Below are 16,996 nucleotides of genomic sequence, written 5' to 3'. Positions count from 1 at the left end.
ATTTAGGCTGAAGGATTTTGGAACCCTCTGATGAGTAGAGTTTCTTCCTAGCTAACAGCCTTCAATAGCACCTGTTATTAGGAGAAGCCAGCAAAGAGCAGACCCGGGGATGTCCCAAGGGTCTACTTTGGTCTCAAAAGGCCCCAAATGAATAATCTGTTCCATTGGGTTACTTGCCAAGCACTCTTGGAACTGTAGAATTATGGTGGCAAGGAGGGCACCTGGGGCCCAGGGGTACAAGCTTTGGCGACAAGGTTAGAAACTTAATGAAGCTTTTCCCCTCATAGTCTGCCATGTTCCTGAGCTCCTGGTATGAACCTCATTAAGAGTTCCAGAGAACTTGTGGAGAGGAATAACAAGCAGGGCACTGGAGCTGGTAGGCTTCCAGTTCTCTGAATTCTCTCTCTATTATAGAGAAAAGCAATGACTTCCCCAAGATGCCTGGTGGGGTACTACCACTCACGCAGTTTGCTTAAATGTGATCAAATGAAATCTATCAGTTGTCCTATGCATCCCTGAGTCACAAACTCAGACCCACTAAGTCACAAAAGTTCTAACAAAATCAGGTTTGTGATGCAAAACAAAATATTTTCCATTGAATTCACAATTAAATTATTGGTGTGAGGCTTAAAAAAATGCCTTATCTAAGCTTTGGATTTATAGTACAATCATTTGGGTATCTTTTGGTTTTTAGTGAGTTTTTTTATTGGAACTGTGGAGACAAACTGTAGTGTCTCCCTAATAGTTCCAAAATAAAACACAAATATCTTTGTTGGTATTTAAAACTTGATCAGGTCCCTTCTTCTCTTTCCAGTCTTATCACATACCATCACGTACCAGGTACACATTCTATAGGTCAGTCACCTCAGCTGACCTTGTGGTTCTTCACACTCTCATCACCACATCTTTGTATCTGGGTCTGGAATGCTCACTTCCAATCCTTGGAAGCCTAGTTTCCTTCAAAATTCAAACACTGGCTTCTACATGAAGCCTTTTCTGCCCCCTCCTATCCCCCACAAGGACTACCATCTTCTCTCTCAAAACCCTCTGGCATTATTATCCATTGTTCCTGTATATTCTTACCAGTATAAACTGATAGAACAAGTAAGAAAAATGCCATTAGAATAGAAGCTATCTGAGGACATGGACTGTTTTACTTTTGTCTTAGTAACCCCATCAGTCGGGCACATAGTAGCCTCTTAACTGAAGCTTCTTGATTAATCAATGGAGCTGGAAATGTTGAACCCTCTAAACCAAGAGGGAAAAGAAATATATAGATGCCATCACCCATTCAGATGTGATGGGACATGTGTCTATCTGCAGGGCTCCAGATGAAAAGCAATGTACCCTTAATCTCAGTGTTTCCCAACATTATCCTAGGGGGTCCAAAATTCAAAGACAGATCTGTGATTTCTATGGTCTAGGGACCTCTAGATAAGGAAACTCCCTTTGCCTGGGTGGTTCAACAGCTGTACCTTAAAGCCTTAAGGGACTCCCTGGGGCACAAAAACAGTGACCTGTCCACAGTTACACAGGTAGTATGGGTCAAAATATGATTCAAATTGAACCCAAGTCTTCCTGACTCTATGACTGGCTTTCAAACCACTATATACTACACTGCCAGGGTGGCTAGGTAGAGCAGCGGATAGAGCACTGGCCCTGGAGTCAGGAGTACCTGAGTTCAAATCTGACCTCAGACACTTAATAATTACCTAGCTGTGTGGCCTTGGGCAAGCCACTTAACCCCATTTGCCTTGCAAAAACCTTAAAAAAAAAAAAAAAGATGCAGATATATACTACACTGCCTGTAGGAAGATATAGAAAGTTTAGTTGATTTATAAAGCAAAATATGTCTTCTTTAATGGGATTATAACAGTGAAAAGAATGTAGTTTTGCCCTGAGATTCAACACATCCCCACCCTATCCTCTCCTTTTTATCCTAGGCCATCTAGGTCTGATACAGATGAGAGGTATGGTGGTTGTTATTTATCCTTTTCTCTGGAAGAGGACCATGACTTCAGGGAGATAATGTCAAGACTTGCAAGTGAATTGGATTTGAGTTGGGTGCAGAGGTAGGGAAGGGAACTGTGGTAAACCACCAGTCTCACTTTCTCCTCCAGAGCCATCTGGGTCCACTGACCAGTTATGGATCAGGACAATTGGAGATGACCCTGGATACAGTGGGAGATCTTGTCTTTTTAAAGCTAAATTTGTTTGAGGCAACATCCATTTAGTGATTAAAGCCAGGTAAAAGTAAGGAAAAGAATGGCCTATTTTACTTAGTTAACAAAACAAAACAAGGACTATGTTGGCCAATCAATGAGAGCCAGAATAGCCTCCCCACTGTTTCTCTCTTTTCCAATCCATCCTCCAAGCCTAGATCTGACTAGATCTCCCTGGTTACTGGGTATAATTTGAAGCTCTTATCTGGCTCCAGGTGACTTGCCCAGAGAGATCCCTGCCCTTGGAGGGCTCCCTTTCCCCTAAGGCTCAGCTCTGGGAAGCCTTTTCTGTTTCTCATAGCTAGCACCCATGTTCACCTCATTGCCACCTTCAAAACTGTTCAAGGGGCAAATACTTCTTGGTGAAGACTTTGCCAATCCCCCCCCACTCCACCCAACTCTGTTCTTCCTATCCTTCCATCTAGTGTTCATGTTTTTAATTCTAATTAGGCCCGTACCTCTTGCCTCCCTGGAAAAAATGTAAGCTCCTTGAGGGTAGGGCTATTTCATTTTTTGCCTTTGTAGCTCAAGCTCCCACAGGAGTACCTGACCCAAGGAGCAACGCTCAGTGAACATTTATTGACTGGAAATGGTGCTGAGCCCAATGCTACAACCCATAGAAGGGGCTCATCAGTTCCTATCCAATTGAATTCTATTCCTGGCCCATTTTTCCAAAGCTTAAATCAATGGCTTTACAGAAAGAACAATCTTCTGGTGAAGAAGTTGAATATTCAGGTGATCAGAGTTGTGGTGAGCCTGAATACTCTAGAAAGTCAAAATAGCAGGGGAATAGGGGCCTTTGAATGGGTGGGGCACACTGACAGGACCAGAACTCCAATGGGGGGTGGGGGCTGAAAGCAGCAGGGCTCCTGGGGGGGGGAGCTGAGGGGACCAGGGCTCCTATGGAGGGGGAACTGAGGGGACCAGGGCTCCTATGGAGGGGGAGCTGAGGGGACCAGGGCTCCTATGGAGGGGGAGCTGAGGGGACCAGGGCTCCTATGGAGGGGGGAGCTGAGGGGACCAGGGCTCCTATGGAGGGGGGAGCTGAGGGGACCAGGGCTCCTATGGAGGGGGAGCTGAGGGGACCAGGGCTCCTATGGAGGGGGAGCTGAGGGGACCAGGGCTCCTATGGAGGGGGAGCTGAGGGGACCAGGGCTCCTATGGAGGGGGAGCTGAGGGGACCAGGGCTCCTATGGAGGGGGGAGCTGAGGGGACCAGGGCTCCTATGGAGGGGGGAGCTGAGGGGACCAGGGCTCCTATGGAGGGGGGAGCTGAGGGGACCAGGGCTCCTATGGAGGGGGGAGCTGAGGGGACCAGGGCTCCTATGGAGGGGGGAGCTGAGGGGACCAGGGCTCCTATGGAGGGGGAGCTGAGGGGACCAGGGCTCCTATGGAGGGGGAGCTGAGGGGACCAGGGCTCCTATGGAGGGGGAGCTGAGGGGACCAGGGCTCCTATGGAGGGGGAGCTGAGGGGACCAGGGCTCCTATGGAGGGGGGAGCTGAGGGGACCAGGGCTCCTATGGGGGTAGGGGCTGCAGGGACAAGGGTCCTATGGGGGGGACTAGGAGGACCAGGGCTCCTAGGGAGTGGGGGCTGACAATCTGAAGGCCATAGTGAGGCCTCCAGCCAAACCTCCCTGAGGACCATGCTCACTTATCAGAACCTCTGTTTGACCTTGGGAGAGGACAATGACTTTGTTGAGGTTCAGCCTTGGCCAGGCTCCTCCACCGGAGGCCTGCCAGAACTCAGTGTCTCAGTTAGGCTCCAAGAGAAGGAAAAGGGGGAGGGGGCCTCTTTCTAATGCTATTTTTAATCCCTGCAGCCTTACCACATCAAACTGTTTCCGGTCCAGGGGCAAAAAGCTCTCCCCATTGGGGAGATAAAAATTATTACTAAGAACTGCAGTCTTCAGGCCTTCTGCCCGGATTCGATTTATTGCTTCTGTCATCACTGAAAACTGCTTCGCGACTTGACTACTGGTCAGCTGAGAAAAAAATGAGCCGACTGGCACTGGTGACTTTATCTAAGAAATAATAAGGAGAAAAAAATAGCAATCAGCAGTAGCAACAGCAGCCAAAAATCTCCCTGGTTCAGGAAAAGGCCTGCATGGCTCCTGACCAGTGTTACCTGGTGGCCACCTCCCAGGTCAATTATGGTTTCCCAGGTGAATCAGCCCACTTGAATGCCAGGTAGTTACTGTAAACTCTTATTTATTCTGAATGGATGGGGAACAAGAGAATCGGTTTTACCAAATAATCTAGGATTATTTTCCTAATACACATGTGACCAATTTTCAAAAATTAGAAGATAAAACACTCAAGTTCATATTTCCCCTTTGTGGTGTGACCCTGTGGTATGAACCACCCTGTGCCCTGGGGGCTCTTTAAGACCCTTCTTTACAGAGGGGAGGTTCTGGCTTGAGTCAAGGGGTTTCCCCACTGTGGACTCCTTACACAAAAAAATCACAGGGCTCCTCCAAAAAATACCTTCAACTCAAAAACTGTGGGGCTAATATTAGCTACGTTTTCTGTTGTTTCAGAAAATGCATCAGGATGTCTGAGAGCTCAGGGCCACTGTCAGGATTCTCATCACAGCCCAGCTGCAGGCGGAGGAAGCTGGAGCCTGGGCTCAGTCTATGCTGGTGCAATCTGGAAGGAGCTTTATTTTTAAAATCCCTGCTGTCAGCTGCTTCCCTTTGCAGCTCTCTCCTTTACCAAAAAAAAAAAAAAGAAAGAAAGAAAAGTGTGTGTGGAATAAGGAAAAGAAGAATCAGCTAGCTGGAATTCTCCTGGCGTTGGAATTCTGGAGAGATGGGAATTTTGGGCATCTGTACCAAAGGGAGCATCCCGTGGAAGTTCGGATGTCAGGAGGGAGACGGCTCTGAGGCAGTGGGGAAGAGTGGACAGAGAGCAGCTTTGGGAGGCAGGTGAGACCTAACTGTGAACCCTGTCTCACACATACTAGTTGTGGAATCTGGGACAAGTAAAGTACTCTCTCTGAGCTGAAGTTTTATCATCTGTAAATGGGGATTAAAAAAGCAACCTCATAAGGTTCTTGTGACATAGATGATAGATAGATAGATAGATAGATAGATAGATAGATAGATAGACAGACAGAGGGATGAGTGATGGATGAATGATGGATGGATGGATGGGTGGATGGATGGGTAGGTGGGTAGATAGATGGGTGAATAGAGAGAGTGTGAGAGAGATAAGTGAATAAATAGCTAGGTAGATGAATAGATAAATGGACAATGAATAGCTAGATAGATAGATGGATGGATGGATAGATAATGAGAGAAATGTTTGTCCTTCAGTCCCAAAGAAGATCATAAAATCAGGGAGGTGATGTCATGACAAGTACATGGATTTGAGTGAGAGGTGCTGGGCTAATTTTCTCCTCCAGAGCCATCTGGGTCCAGTGGCCAGATATGGATCAGGATGACTCGAGATGACCCTAGATGAGAGGCAATCAGGGTGAAGATAGATTATAGATAGATAGATAGATAGATAGATAGATAGATAGATAGATAGATAGATAGATGTGATTATATATTGTGGAATTTTATCTTTAAGAAACAAAAGTCTTGCCTGTTTGTCTTTCTCGATCTCTTCTGCTAGCACCATCTGCTAGCACCATTCTGGAGAGGGAAAATTTCCATGCTTGAGGAAGTCTTTAGCATAACTGATAAGGCATTTTTAAAATTCCTGAGTCAGAAAGAAACACTCCTCCTGACCTAATAATGCTTGAACCTCTCCTCCTAACAATACCTGGAATTGAGATCCACTCCCCCCGATGAAATTTTAAGTGCTGATCCTGCCTTCCTCTATGTTTCAATTTTATAAGAATTATTCTCCAAAATTTCACTTTGGGTCCAGTTCCCAACCAGCCCCAGGCATGCATAACTGCTAGCCTAAACCATATGATTACCTAAAATGTTCTTTCTTAACACCAATCTCTGGAATTTAATACATTTTAGTTTAATGCTATCTGTCCTTATTAAAATCAAACTCTTAGAGATTGTCAATATCTATATCTACCTAATACTGACACTATATATATGTGAATATAGATCTCTAGTGCTGACCTCCTTGGATGCCTCTACCTATGGTATTATTGGTTCTCCTCACAGAACCATCTGCTCCAGTAACTTTTCCCATCCATATCACACTCCCTTGCTGAAAGCACCCCCTGGGAGCCTTCCTGCCCTGAGCTTCTGTCCCAAATCACCAATTTCCTAGGGCTCATTCAAACTGAATGTCTCAGCATCTTATATGGAACATATCCAAAGTGAGCCTCTAGGCTCACTGCCTCCTAGGTCCAAGGCAGCAGCAGGCTCCAGGCTCACTCCCAGCATCATCTTGACCTCCTTGCCTCAAGCCTCCAATCTGTTGCTGTGTTTCTGTCTATCTCCATAATTTATCTCTTTCTCTCCACTAATTCTAATTCAGGTCCTTGTCAATTCTCCCTGAGATTTCTGAAACAACCTCTGATTCAGACTCTCTGACTCAAGTCTCTCCCTTCTCTAGTCTATTCTATGTGCTACCATCAGCCCAGTTTTCCTCAAACACAGATCTGACCATGTGGCTGCCCTACTCAATCCACTCTAGGATCAAATATAAATTCCTCTGCTTGGCTTTTAAAATCCCATGCAAGCCTGACTCCAATCCATCTTTCCAGCCTTGTTGGATTTTTACTCCCTCCAGGTCAAACAGGCCACCCATAACATCAACCTCCTTTCCAGGCTTTGGCATAACCATCCCTCATCCCTGGAATGTCCTTCTTTGCCCCTTGGAGTCCCTCTCTTCAAGATGCTGACACTATAAGTATATGTGTGTATGAGTATAGATCTCTTCTGCAAAAACAATTTTCATATACCTGGACTGTTAGTGCCCAAACTAGTATGTGTGTGTGTGTATGTGTGTGTGAAAAGAGAAATAGAAGGGGAGAAAAAAGGAAAAATAGGAAGGGGAGGAAGGAAGGAGAGAGGAGAGAGATTTACAAGGTTTGACTTCACTTGTGAATATTTATTTATATGTTCTTGGTTCCATTAGACCTGTCACTCATTGTGAGGAGGGATTATTCTGCTCTTGGAACTTGCCCGTTGTCTTAACAACTGTGTGCTAATTGATTAGTTATTTTAATAGGTTTTAGCTGAACTAGCCATGCAGATGGCCTGAGGGCCTAAGGCCAACAATTGCTAGTGGGTCCTTATGAAAGAATATTTGTTTAGGTTTGCTTTTCAGTGAAAGGTGACAGGCTCAGGTGTCTAAAGATGCAATTTAGTCAAATCCTTCATGTTCCAGTTTAGAACAACCCAGAGAGGGAGTGACTTGTCCAAGGTCACACAAATAGTAACAGACAAGTCAGAATTTTAATTCAGGTCCTCTGACTCCAGACCCAACATTCTTTCCAGGGCACCATACAAAATGGGGCAATGGGAAATCTCCCAAAACTAGGATTTTGGTAGATTATAGGTTTTAAATGTGACAGGGACTTTAGAGACCACCTAATCCAGTGGATGAAGCAGTTGGAGGAGCAGAGGATTGGAGCAATGGACCTGGAGTCAGGAAGATCTGAGTTCAAATTTTATCTCCAATACTTTCTAGACCTATAACCCCGTGCATGTCACTTCACTTCTGTTTTTTTCTTATGTTATGTCAACTGAAAAATGGGAATAATAAGAGCACCTACCTCCCAGGATTGTTATGAGGATCAAATGAGATAATATTTGTAACAGTGCCTAACATATAACAGATACCATATGAGTATTTATTCCCCTTTCTTTTTTCAAAATGTGATCCATGTATTGCTTGAGGTATTTGAGACCCTTTCAGAAGGTTCATAAAGTCAAAACTATTTTCATAATAATTTTAAAATATAATAATAATACTAAATCTGTATTTTAATTTCAAATAAGCAAGCAATGATGACTATAATTTACACAAACTCGTTCTTTGGAGTTGGGGGCTTCAATCATTTTTAAGAGTATAAAAGGATCCTGAGACCAAAAGGTCTGATATCCTAAGGTTAAGTTGTCACACTGGGAGTAAAAAACAGTGGAATTTGAACCCAGGTCCCCTGATTCCAAGTCCAACCTTCTACCAAGCTAAGTTGTTGGCAAAGTTGGATTTAATGCAGCTTATTGAATGAACATAGCAGCCACCTATGAAAATAAATGCTATGGGGAAAATGTGTTCCATTCATTCACTCACCATCTCTGAGCAGTGCAATTCAAACTCTTGTAAAAAGTCCTCCACGGTCATCTCTCCTCTCATGAATTTCATCCAGGGCCCCTGTTTTCCACCAGCCACTAGGGCCTTCATGATAGTTCCGGAAGGAATTCGATTCTGTACCTCCCATTCTAGAGAAAGCAAAAGAGCCCCATTAGGCAAACACAGCCAACAAAGTCAGGATGTCCAGGTCTGCTGTTCTTCTTAGAGCAGCCACAGAGTGGCCAAGGGAAGCCGGGACAAACAAAACCCATTCGTGGTTTCATCCCTGCCTGGGTCCTGCATCCCTTGCACTCAGAGGGAAATGGTACAGGACCCTCACAGAGATAATCAGGGACAAGGTCGCAAAGTTCTGCCACGTTCATAGAGCAGTGACACCTTCCAGAAGGGAGGAAACTACAAATGGGGTCAGGGACCAGCCCGGTGGCCTCTCATCTAGTTAATGAGTGGTGGAGCCCTAAGAGCATCCCTCTGGTCCCTCTTCTACCCACCCTTCAGCCTCAGCCCCTAGAAGCCTCCTGGAGTATGATGTCTAAATCACCTTCATCTAATCAATTTGACAACCAAAAAGAAACTTCTCCATGCAAATGGTAACAGTAGACAGTAACCAACTCCAAGGCCCCTGCAAACAGATGGTCATAGAAACAATCTGAGAGGGTTTGGTCTACTTGTTTCTATCTGCATTATTTTCCATTCTCTGCATAGTCCAACAGCCACAAAAGAAGGGGTCTTGGGGATCATCTCATCCCCCCCTTTTTATGGAAGAGAAGATAGAGGCCTCTGAAGGTCTCAAAAGTGGCCCAGATCCCAACTCCAGATCTCTAACTTTTCTCGACCCCATCTTTTCTCTCAGTTTGTCATTCTTTAGTTTTCCTCCCCCTAACAACAGGAGGCTTTGTGGAGCAGTAGAAAAAGTCTGAATCCTGACTTGGTCCATGTGACGGTAAGAAGGTTCTGTGATTCTGAGGTCCTCAGTTTCCAAAACGAGGAGTTGAACCAGAGGTCTTCTGGGGTCCACTTCTACTCTGTGGTCCCATGAGTACTGACACACCCTGTTGCCTTTGGTGGGGGAAGGGGATGTGGAAAATAAAGAAGACAACAGTCCAGTTACCCTACTCCCTAAGGTCAGGGGCTCCCTTTGGCAGCCCTGAGACCCTTGGTCCACTGAAGAATGGGACACCTGACCTGAACCTCCCTGGAGAAGGCGGCTCTCAAGGGTGCTCCCTTCTCCAGGGGCACGGAGGCTAGGAGTGTGAGTTGGGGGTCAGTAGGGGTGGACAGCACCCTCTGAACAGCAGCACACACTAGTGGGCCTATTCTGTCCCAAATTTCTCCAAATGCACAAAAAGGGTCCTTGTCCTACTCTTGGGGTTTTTTCCTCTTCTGCCAATCAGTCAAGGAGGCAAAAATACATCGGAAACCTCTTCTCAAATGGACCAATGGGGCTTCTGCCTTTGTCCTGGAAATATTACATTCTCATTGAGAGAGGCTACCTGCAGTGCTGGATGAGAGGCCCAATGAAGGATTTAATCTATTATTTATTATCTGTTAATCCTATTGTTGTTTCTATTAATCCATCTATTAATTAATTAATTAATTGGATTAGTACTCAGTATATCCATTATGCTCCCTGAGAAGGCTCAGGTCCAGGTACCACCTCTGACAAAGAAAGACTCAGGCTGCTCCGCAAAAGCTAGCTGTATGTATAGGTGGAAAGAGTTTCTGCCTCAGAAACTCCCTCTAACAATGATATGACTGGTCTAGCCTTTAAAAAAAAAAAAGGTGGAAGGGATTTCAAAAATAGCCCTTAAAGGTAGCTTTTTCACACCAAACATATCATGAAGTAGTGTTCCAAGATAGCTTGTGGCCCAGAACACTGGACATGTGGTCAGGAAGACCTGAGTTCAAATCCAGATTAGATGCTTGCTAGCTATGTGACCCCAGGGGCGAGTCACTTCATTTTCTGCCTCAGTTTCCTCATCTGTGAAAGGGGATGATGCCAGCCCTTACCTTCCAGGGTAGTTGTGAGGATCCTCTGAAATAATAATTATAAAGCACTTACCACAGTGGCTGGCATATATAAATGTTGGCTTAAATTATTATTATCATCATTATTTTGCAGTAGGCCCTTGGGTTTTGGAATCAGTTCTATAAAACTTCTAGGATTCTAACTCTGGAAGCTAGACAGCCCCTTAGAGGGGGTGTATTGCATCCTCCTCATTTGCTGGGTGAGTAAAAAGAAACTCCAACATGAGAAGAGTCTTGTCTAAGGTTTGTACCCAGGCAAGGGCAGTGGACGAGTCCTAACCTCCAACCTTTACTCTCTCTCTCTTTTTTTTTTCTTGGTGAGGCAAGTAGGGGTTAGTGACTTTCCCAGGATCATATAGCTAGCAATTTCAAATGACTCAGGTGCTCCAGAGTCGATGCTCTCTGACAACTAGATGCCCCAGACCCTACTCTCTGCTGCACTCCACCATCTGCCACCTCCATCACAAGAGAATGTATGTGGCAGTTGCCTTCCAGTGTCTGGAACTCTATCTACATCCCCAGGGTCCTCAAAAGAAACATCATCCAGTAAAGCTCACCTGCAGCCACTGAGGATGGAGAAGGAATGAGAACCCCACCCATGTCAAAGATCACAGCTTTGTAGGGGCCCCCTCCAGAGTGTTTCCATCGAGGTGGATGCTGAACCCAGATCTGGATCGGCTTCAGTCGGGCAGATCTCCAGGCCCCCAGGATGGGAGAGCAACGGAATAGCCTTAGGAAGCCCATGATGAGACCAGAGCTATTCGAGAAGAGAAACATGATTCATCTGTCTTGGCTTGGCTGCTGTCACATTATGAGAAGATGCAGGTCAGACATAGGGTCTTCTCCCAGCAGTTCCCCAGACCCTCCTCCCAAGTCCCAAGTGGACAGAGGATCATCCATATGGAGCTAAGGTGTTCTCCCTCCTGGTCCAAACCCCTGGGCTTTCTTCCAGATTCAGCTCAAATCCCATCTTATGTGGGAGGCTTTCCCAGTTGCCATCCCAGCCCTTCCCAGCTGCTCCTGCCTTTCCCACAGTCCCTCCACTCCATAGCCATACTGTGTGAACCCCATCAGAATGGGAGCCCCTTCAACCAGAGACTGTTTTTGCCTTTCTTTATATAGACACTCTGAGCAGCGCCTAACATGGGCATTATAAATGCTTGCAGATTGACTTGAATGACTCTTCTGTCCACTTTGGAGTGTGGCATTTCTGTGCCTTAGTTTACTTCTTGTGAAATGTGGATAGCAAAATTGAACTCTTTCCTGTTCAATTTACTTTACATATAGCTTTTATTTACTCACCTATATTTTCTCAGTAGAATATAACATTCTTGAGGGCAGGAACTGTCTCATTTTTGTTTTGAAATGCAGAGGAGGCAGAAAAGGAAAGAGGAACGAAAAGGAATGTATTATTTGATTCAAGAAAATATATTAATCAACCAACAAATAACAAATACTAATAGCTACAAGACTAAGTGCCAGGGATACAAGGAGTCTCTGCCCTCAGGTTGTTTATAGGCTATCATATGTGTCAACATATAAGATGACATGACTATGGAAGGATGTAAAAACATAGGCCATCTGGCTTGGCTTGGCTGCTGCCTCTCCCTGGACCTTGCCTTCTCTTCTCCTTCTCTAGTTTTTTGGGGCATCCATCTCTTCTGGTTTCCCTCCTGTCCATCTGATCACTCCTTCTCAGCCTCCTTTTCTAGCTCTTCATCAAAGTCACAACCCTCACCATAGATGTCCTAGGAAGGTCTGTTTTAGATCCTCTTTTCTTCCTCTATGTTATCTCACTTAGTGATCTTATCAGTTCCCATAGATTCATTCATGATGTTTAAGACAATTTTCACATGTTTATCCAGCCCTAACTTCTCATTTAACTCCAGACTCAATTCTCCAACTGCACATTAGATATCTTAAATCCAATGTCCCATAGACACATTAAATTCAATATATCCTAAACTGAACTCATTCATTTCCCCCCAAACACTGCCCTCTTCCTGGCTTTCCTGTTACTATCAAGGGTTCCAACATCCTCCCAGACACCCACATTATTAACTCAGGTGTCATCCCCAATAACTCCCTCTTCTTTATCCCCCCATCTCACAAGTTGCCAAATCTTATTCATTCTGCCTTTTTTTAAAAGTCTCGGTATACCCCAACTCTCCTCTGACACTGCCATCACTGGCACATCCCCACATGCTGCCTCATCTTGCCACATTGCAATAGCTGTTGGTTGGTCTTCCTTCCTCAAGTCTCTCCCCACTTACAGTGGAGAGTACACTTCTACTCTGCAAGTCTGATTATTTCACCCTTTCTTCAATAAACTCTAGTGGCTCCCTATTACCTCCAGGATCAAAGGAAGGAAAACTCTTCATAACCCGCCCTTCAGTCCACTTACACCTAAGTGACCCCAATATGTCATCCAATATGGTGGCTGGGTGACCAAATATAAGGGAAAATGGCAAGATGCAGCAGGTACCTGACTAGACAGGTAAGAGTGAGCAGCGGAGGATGGCTCTGAGCCTGGGGAGCTGACAGGAATGTATCAGCTTGACACCTTTGATAGCATTAGCAAAGTCTGGAAGAGGAACAGGTTTGAGAGGAAGACAGAACTGCACAGGAACATTGATGCCTACAACATCCAGCTCATAGGATAGTGATAAATAAAGGTCTCTTGGATCCATTAAGGATAGGTTGCACTGGATTGACTTAATTCTATACACAAAAGGGATCTCTCTCTCTCTCTCTCTCTCTCTCTCTCTCTCTCTCTCTCTCTCTCTCTCTCCCTAAACACAGCCTATAATGTCTTCTCATTTTAGTGAGGGGAGTAATAAAAAAAAATCCCATTTATTATCCTTGTTTGACTAAAAAGGAAACTGAGGCTAGGAGAGAAGAGATGTTGCCAGTGTCATATAAGGACTGATCTCTATACCTGGCTAGGCTGGGTTCCTGGTGGCCCCTACCTAGCCACCAAGGTCAGTAGAGCCTAAAATTTGGAATCACCCAGAAAAGGTGACCAAGGAAGCTATCTTGAGCTCTCTTATTGGACAAACATTTTGACAGGACACTAGTGGAATTCCTTGTGGTCACCGGATACTCAGTGGGACAGAAAGGCAGGAGAGGTTGACTCTGGTTCTGGCATCAATCTGCTGTGGCACCTTGGGCAAGTCACTTTTCTCTGAGCCACAAACTTGCAAAATGAGATGGTGACTGGATGTGTCCCCAGGTCCCTTCTGGCTTAGACTTTATTTTCACCCCAGGGTTGACAAGGAAGATGGGAAGAAGATGGGGGTAAAGCCCCAGACTGAGGAGTCAGTAAGACCTGACTCTTCTTTAGGTGCCTCATAGGCAACTAAGGGATCTTTGATTTAGAACCCACTAAGTCCCACTCTTCTCATTCTGAATAAAAAGAAAAAAATTGAATCTGAGAGAAGTTAATGATTTGCCCAGGGTCCAGCAGCTAGGAGATATGTGAGGCAGGTTTGGAACTCTGTCCCAACCCAAAGCTGGCACAAGTTTGGCCCAAGTTTGGCCCAAGTCACTGAAACTCTTTGGGCCTCAGTTTCCTGATCTATTAAAAATGGAGGGTTGGATTTTAAGGTCCCCTAAAGTCTCTTATAGCACTGAATCTATGTTCCTTTGATCTCTGATGCCAAAGCTTAAAGTTTAGGAGACCCTTTGGGTTTCTGGAGAGCTCCAGAAAGCTCAAGGAATCTTCATCAGGTAATTTGGGGCTTCCCAGGCCATCCTGGGAACATTCCAGTTCAATGTCCTCTCTCCCAATTTGTCTTTGCATTCTTGCACACTCCCAGGCATTCTGAGTCACAAGGATCAGGATTCAAATCCAGGATGTGACAATGACTAGCTCTGTAGCTTCAGGTAGGTGATTGGCAAGAGAAATGCCTCCACTCACCTGACCCCCACCTGAGTTCCAACCCTCACCTCTCACCTGGACTCTTCCAAGAGCCTCTCACTTACCTTCCTCCCTCAAGTTTCTAACACTTCCATCTCTACACCATTGCACATGCTGATCCTCCCCTCACCCGGATGGGTCTTGGATTGCCAAGCTCCCAGCTCAGCCTTCCCCAGAAGTCTCTCCTGATCCCAGCCTTTCGCCGGCTCTTTGCCTCCAGAAATAATGGAGCTATTGACTTCCTGGTACACCTGTTCCCCATAAGAATGTCAGCTCCCTGAGGACAGTCTGCCTGGACTATTGTCCTTACCATAGGCCCCAGACACATCCCCGTGAAGCAGGCAGGAAGCAGCAAGATGACTATCCCCATTTTTGAGATGAGGAGTCTGAGGTTCACAGAAGGGAATGAAGTCTGGCAGTGAGTGTGAGAACAGGAAGAGGGACCACTGGATCTGAGGATGGAGGAGATCCTGAGGGGATCTGGCCAATGCTTGAAGACAGAGCCAGGGAGCTAATTACCTCTGAGGGCATTTCTTTGTAGCAGTTGGTTACCATAGAGGTAAAGAGACTTAAACCAAGGTCACCCAGCTAGCAAACAGGATTTGAACCGCAGTCCGGCTGGACTCAAAGTTTAGGGCAAAGGGTCCTAGAGACCTCAACAAGGTCTAACAGTGTTGCCAGAGCTTTGAACTTGGGGTCCCAAGACATGATTTCAAATGGTGACTCTGTTATAGCAAATGCCTCCTTCTCCAAGAAGTCTCTTCTCAGCCCGGCTCCTTTCCTCCAGGGGTCTGGGTCGCCCCATTAGAGGGGGGCTCCCTGGGGCAGGTGCTGCTTTTGCTTTCTTTGCACCCTCCAGCAGAGACCTTGGGCCTAACTGGTTGTTTGACACCCCCCTCCCGCCAGGGCTGGCGGCTTGGCCTGTTTTCTCAGCTGACAGATGGGCACAATCACACCTGTAGCGGCTGCCTCCTAGAGCCAAAGGAGAGAAGGGTGTGGTGCCCTTTGCAAGCCTCCGGGCAGGGGGATGCCCTGGGACTTTGTATGCATCAGGTACTTAATAAGTGCTGCAGCCTGGCACCTGGGGCAGGGTAGAGCGGTCCAAAGGCAGCTAGGCCTGAGGAGGCGGGGGCTGCAGGCAGGACCTCGGTCCCAAGGAGCTCCCCCTCCCTCATTTTGCAGGTGAGGAGACCGAGGCCCAGGAGGCGCTTGCCACCTGAGGGCCTGGGGGGGCATCAGGGCCTGCAGTGCTACCCTCACCGGCTGGCTCCGGCCACGCCTCCCTCGGGCTCTGGCCCCGCCTCCCTCGGGCTCTGGCCCCGCCCCGGCTGGCTCCGGCCCCGCCCCCTCTGGCCCCGCCCGGCTGGCTCCGGCCCCGCCCCCTCTGGCCCCGCCTCCCTCGGGCTCTGGCCCCGCCCCGGCTGGCTCCGGCCCCGCCCCCTCTGGCCCCGCCCTGGCTGGCTCAGGCCCCGCCTCCCTCGGGCTCTGGCCCCGCCTCCTCCAGGCGGGGCCCCCAACTCCTCTAACGCCCGGCCGCCGCCGCAGGCCCCCCAGCTCGCGCGGGGGGGGGGGGGGGGGAGGGAGGGGGAGGGAGCGCGCGGAGGCGCAGCCCGAGCGTGCTCACCTGCTCCGAGCCTTCGGCCCACGTGACGGCCCCGCCCCCAACCGGGCCCCGCCCCGCGCGTCACGTGCCCGCTCACGTGGCCCGGCCCCGCCAGTGACCCGCGGACGGCGGCCGGGAGGCGGAAGTGGCGGCGCTCGCGGCCGCTGGCTTCCCGTCGGGCTCCCGAGGAGAGGCCAGCGCCCGGGGCAGCGCGGGGCCGGCCGTGGCCGCAGAGACAGCCGGGGCCCCGCGGCCCGGCGGCCCGCCTCCGCGCCCCTCCCCAGCCGCCCGGGCAGGGGCCCGCCTCGTCGCCCCCGGCCCGGCCCGCCCCGTCCCCGCCTGGGCCCGCCGGGGCCCGCGCCGGGCCGCGCCTGCCCGCCCTATGAGTGTGTCACTGGTTGTGATCCGACTGGAGCTCGCGGACCACTCGCCCCTGCCCGCCGGCTTCGGCTTCAACGCGGCCGCCGGTGAGTGCCCGGGCCGGGCGGGGGGAGGGCAGCGGGGCAGGGGGCGGCGGGCTGCCCGGCCCCCGGGGCGCGGCCCCCGGGCTCCTCCCTCCCACGAACAAGCACGGAACAGCCCCCCCCTCCTCTCCCTCCCCTCCCCCCAGGTGGGCGCCCCCGCCAGGACCTGCCCTGATCCCCAGAATGGGGGACGCGGCACCCCAACCGCCAGCTCCTCGGGGGGGTCGGAAGGAGGGCGCCTCGGGAGTCGGTCTGCCGGTGCTTTCGATGACAGAGTGAATGATAGCAGAGGAAGGTGGGGGCCCAGGGCCCCCGAGGCGGCCCCCCGAGATGCCACGGGCTGGCAGCCGGGGAGGAGACAAAGACAGGCAAAAGGCAGGCCCTGCCCTGGGGAGCCGCAGTCTGATGGAGGAGACGGGGCCCCCTTTATAGGGGAGAAAGAGAAAATCACGGGCAAGGCTCCTGGCCAAGGGTTTGGCGTTCCCATGGAGATCCAGGGTAGCGTCCAGCGGAGACTTCCTAGGGGAA

At 48.6% G+C, this 16,996-nt stretch overlaps 2 protein-coding genes across 4 annotated transcripts in view; one reads left to right on the top strand and one right to left on the bottom strand.

Moving 5' to 3' along the window:
- ACAD10 (acyl-CoA dehydrogenase family member 10) overlaps positions 1-16,090 on the bottom strand; it is a 57,561-nt gene extending 41,471 nt beyond the window's left edge. The window contains exons 1-5 of one of the 2 annotated variants that reach the window (XM_074205731.1): positions 16,026-16,090; positions 11,785-11,826; positions 11,040-11,239; positions 8,437-8,585; positions 4,050-4,244 (exon numbers count right to left, since the gene is read on the bottom strand). In XM_074205731.1, the coding sequence (XP_074061832.1) occupies positions 4,050-4,244; positions 8,437-8,585; positions 11,040-11,226 (531 nt within the window). In that variant the 5' untranslated portion in view covers positions 11,227-11,239; positions 11,785-11,826; positions 16,026-16,090. Of the gene's footprint in view, positions 1-4,049; positions 4,245-8,436; positions 8,586-11,039; positions 11,240-11,784; positions 11,827-14,711; positions 14,892-16,025 lie in introns of those variants that run through there. The other variant, XM_074205732.1, reaches the window with a different exon arrangement.
- A 215-nt stretch (positions 16,091-16,305) lies between these two features.
- The window catches only part of BRAP (BRCA1 associated protein), a 54,965-nt gene continuing 54,274 nt past the window's right edge, over positions 16,306-16,996 (top strand). The window contains exon 1 of one of the 2 annotated variants that reach the window (XM_074205734.1): positions 16,306-16,471. In XM_074205734.1, coding sequence (XP_074061835.1) covers positions 16,387-16,471 — 85 coding nt within the window. In that variant the 5' untranslated portion in view covers positions 16,306-16,386. The remainder of the gene's footprint in view (positions 16,472-16,996) is intronic. The other variant, XM_074205733.1, reaches the window with a different exon arrangement.

The sequence above is a fragment of the Macrotis lagotis genome, chromosome X (genome assembly GCF_037893015.1).
Source record: "Macrotis lagotis isolate mMagLag1 chromosome X, bilby.v1.9.chrom.fasta, whole genome shotgun sequence".
NCBI lineage: Eukaryota > Metazoa > Chordata > Mammalia > Peramelemorphia > Peramelidae > Macrotis > Macrotis lagotis.
This window is presented reverse-complemented; position numbering and strand designations above follow the sequence as displayed.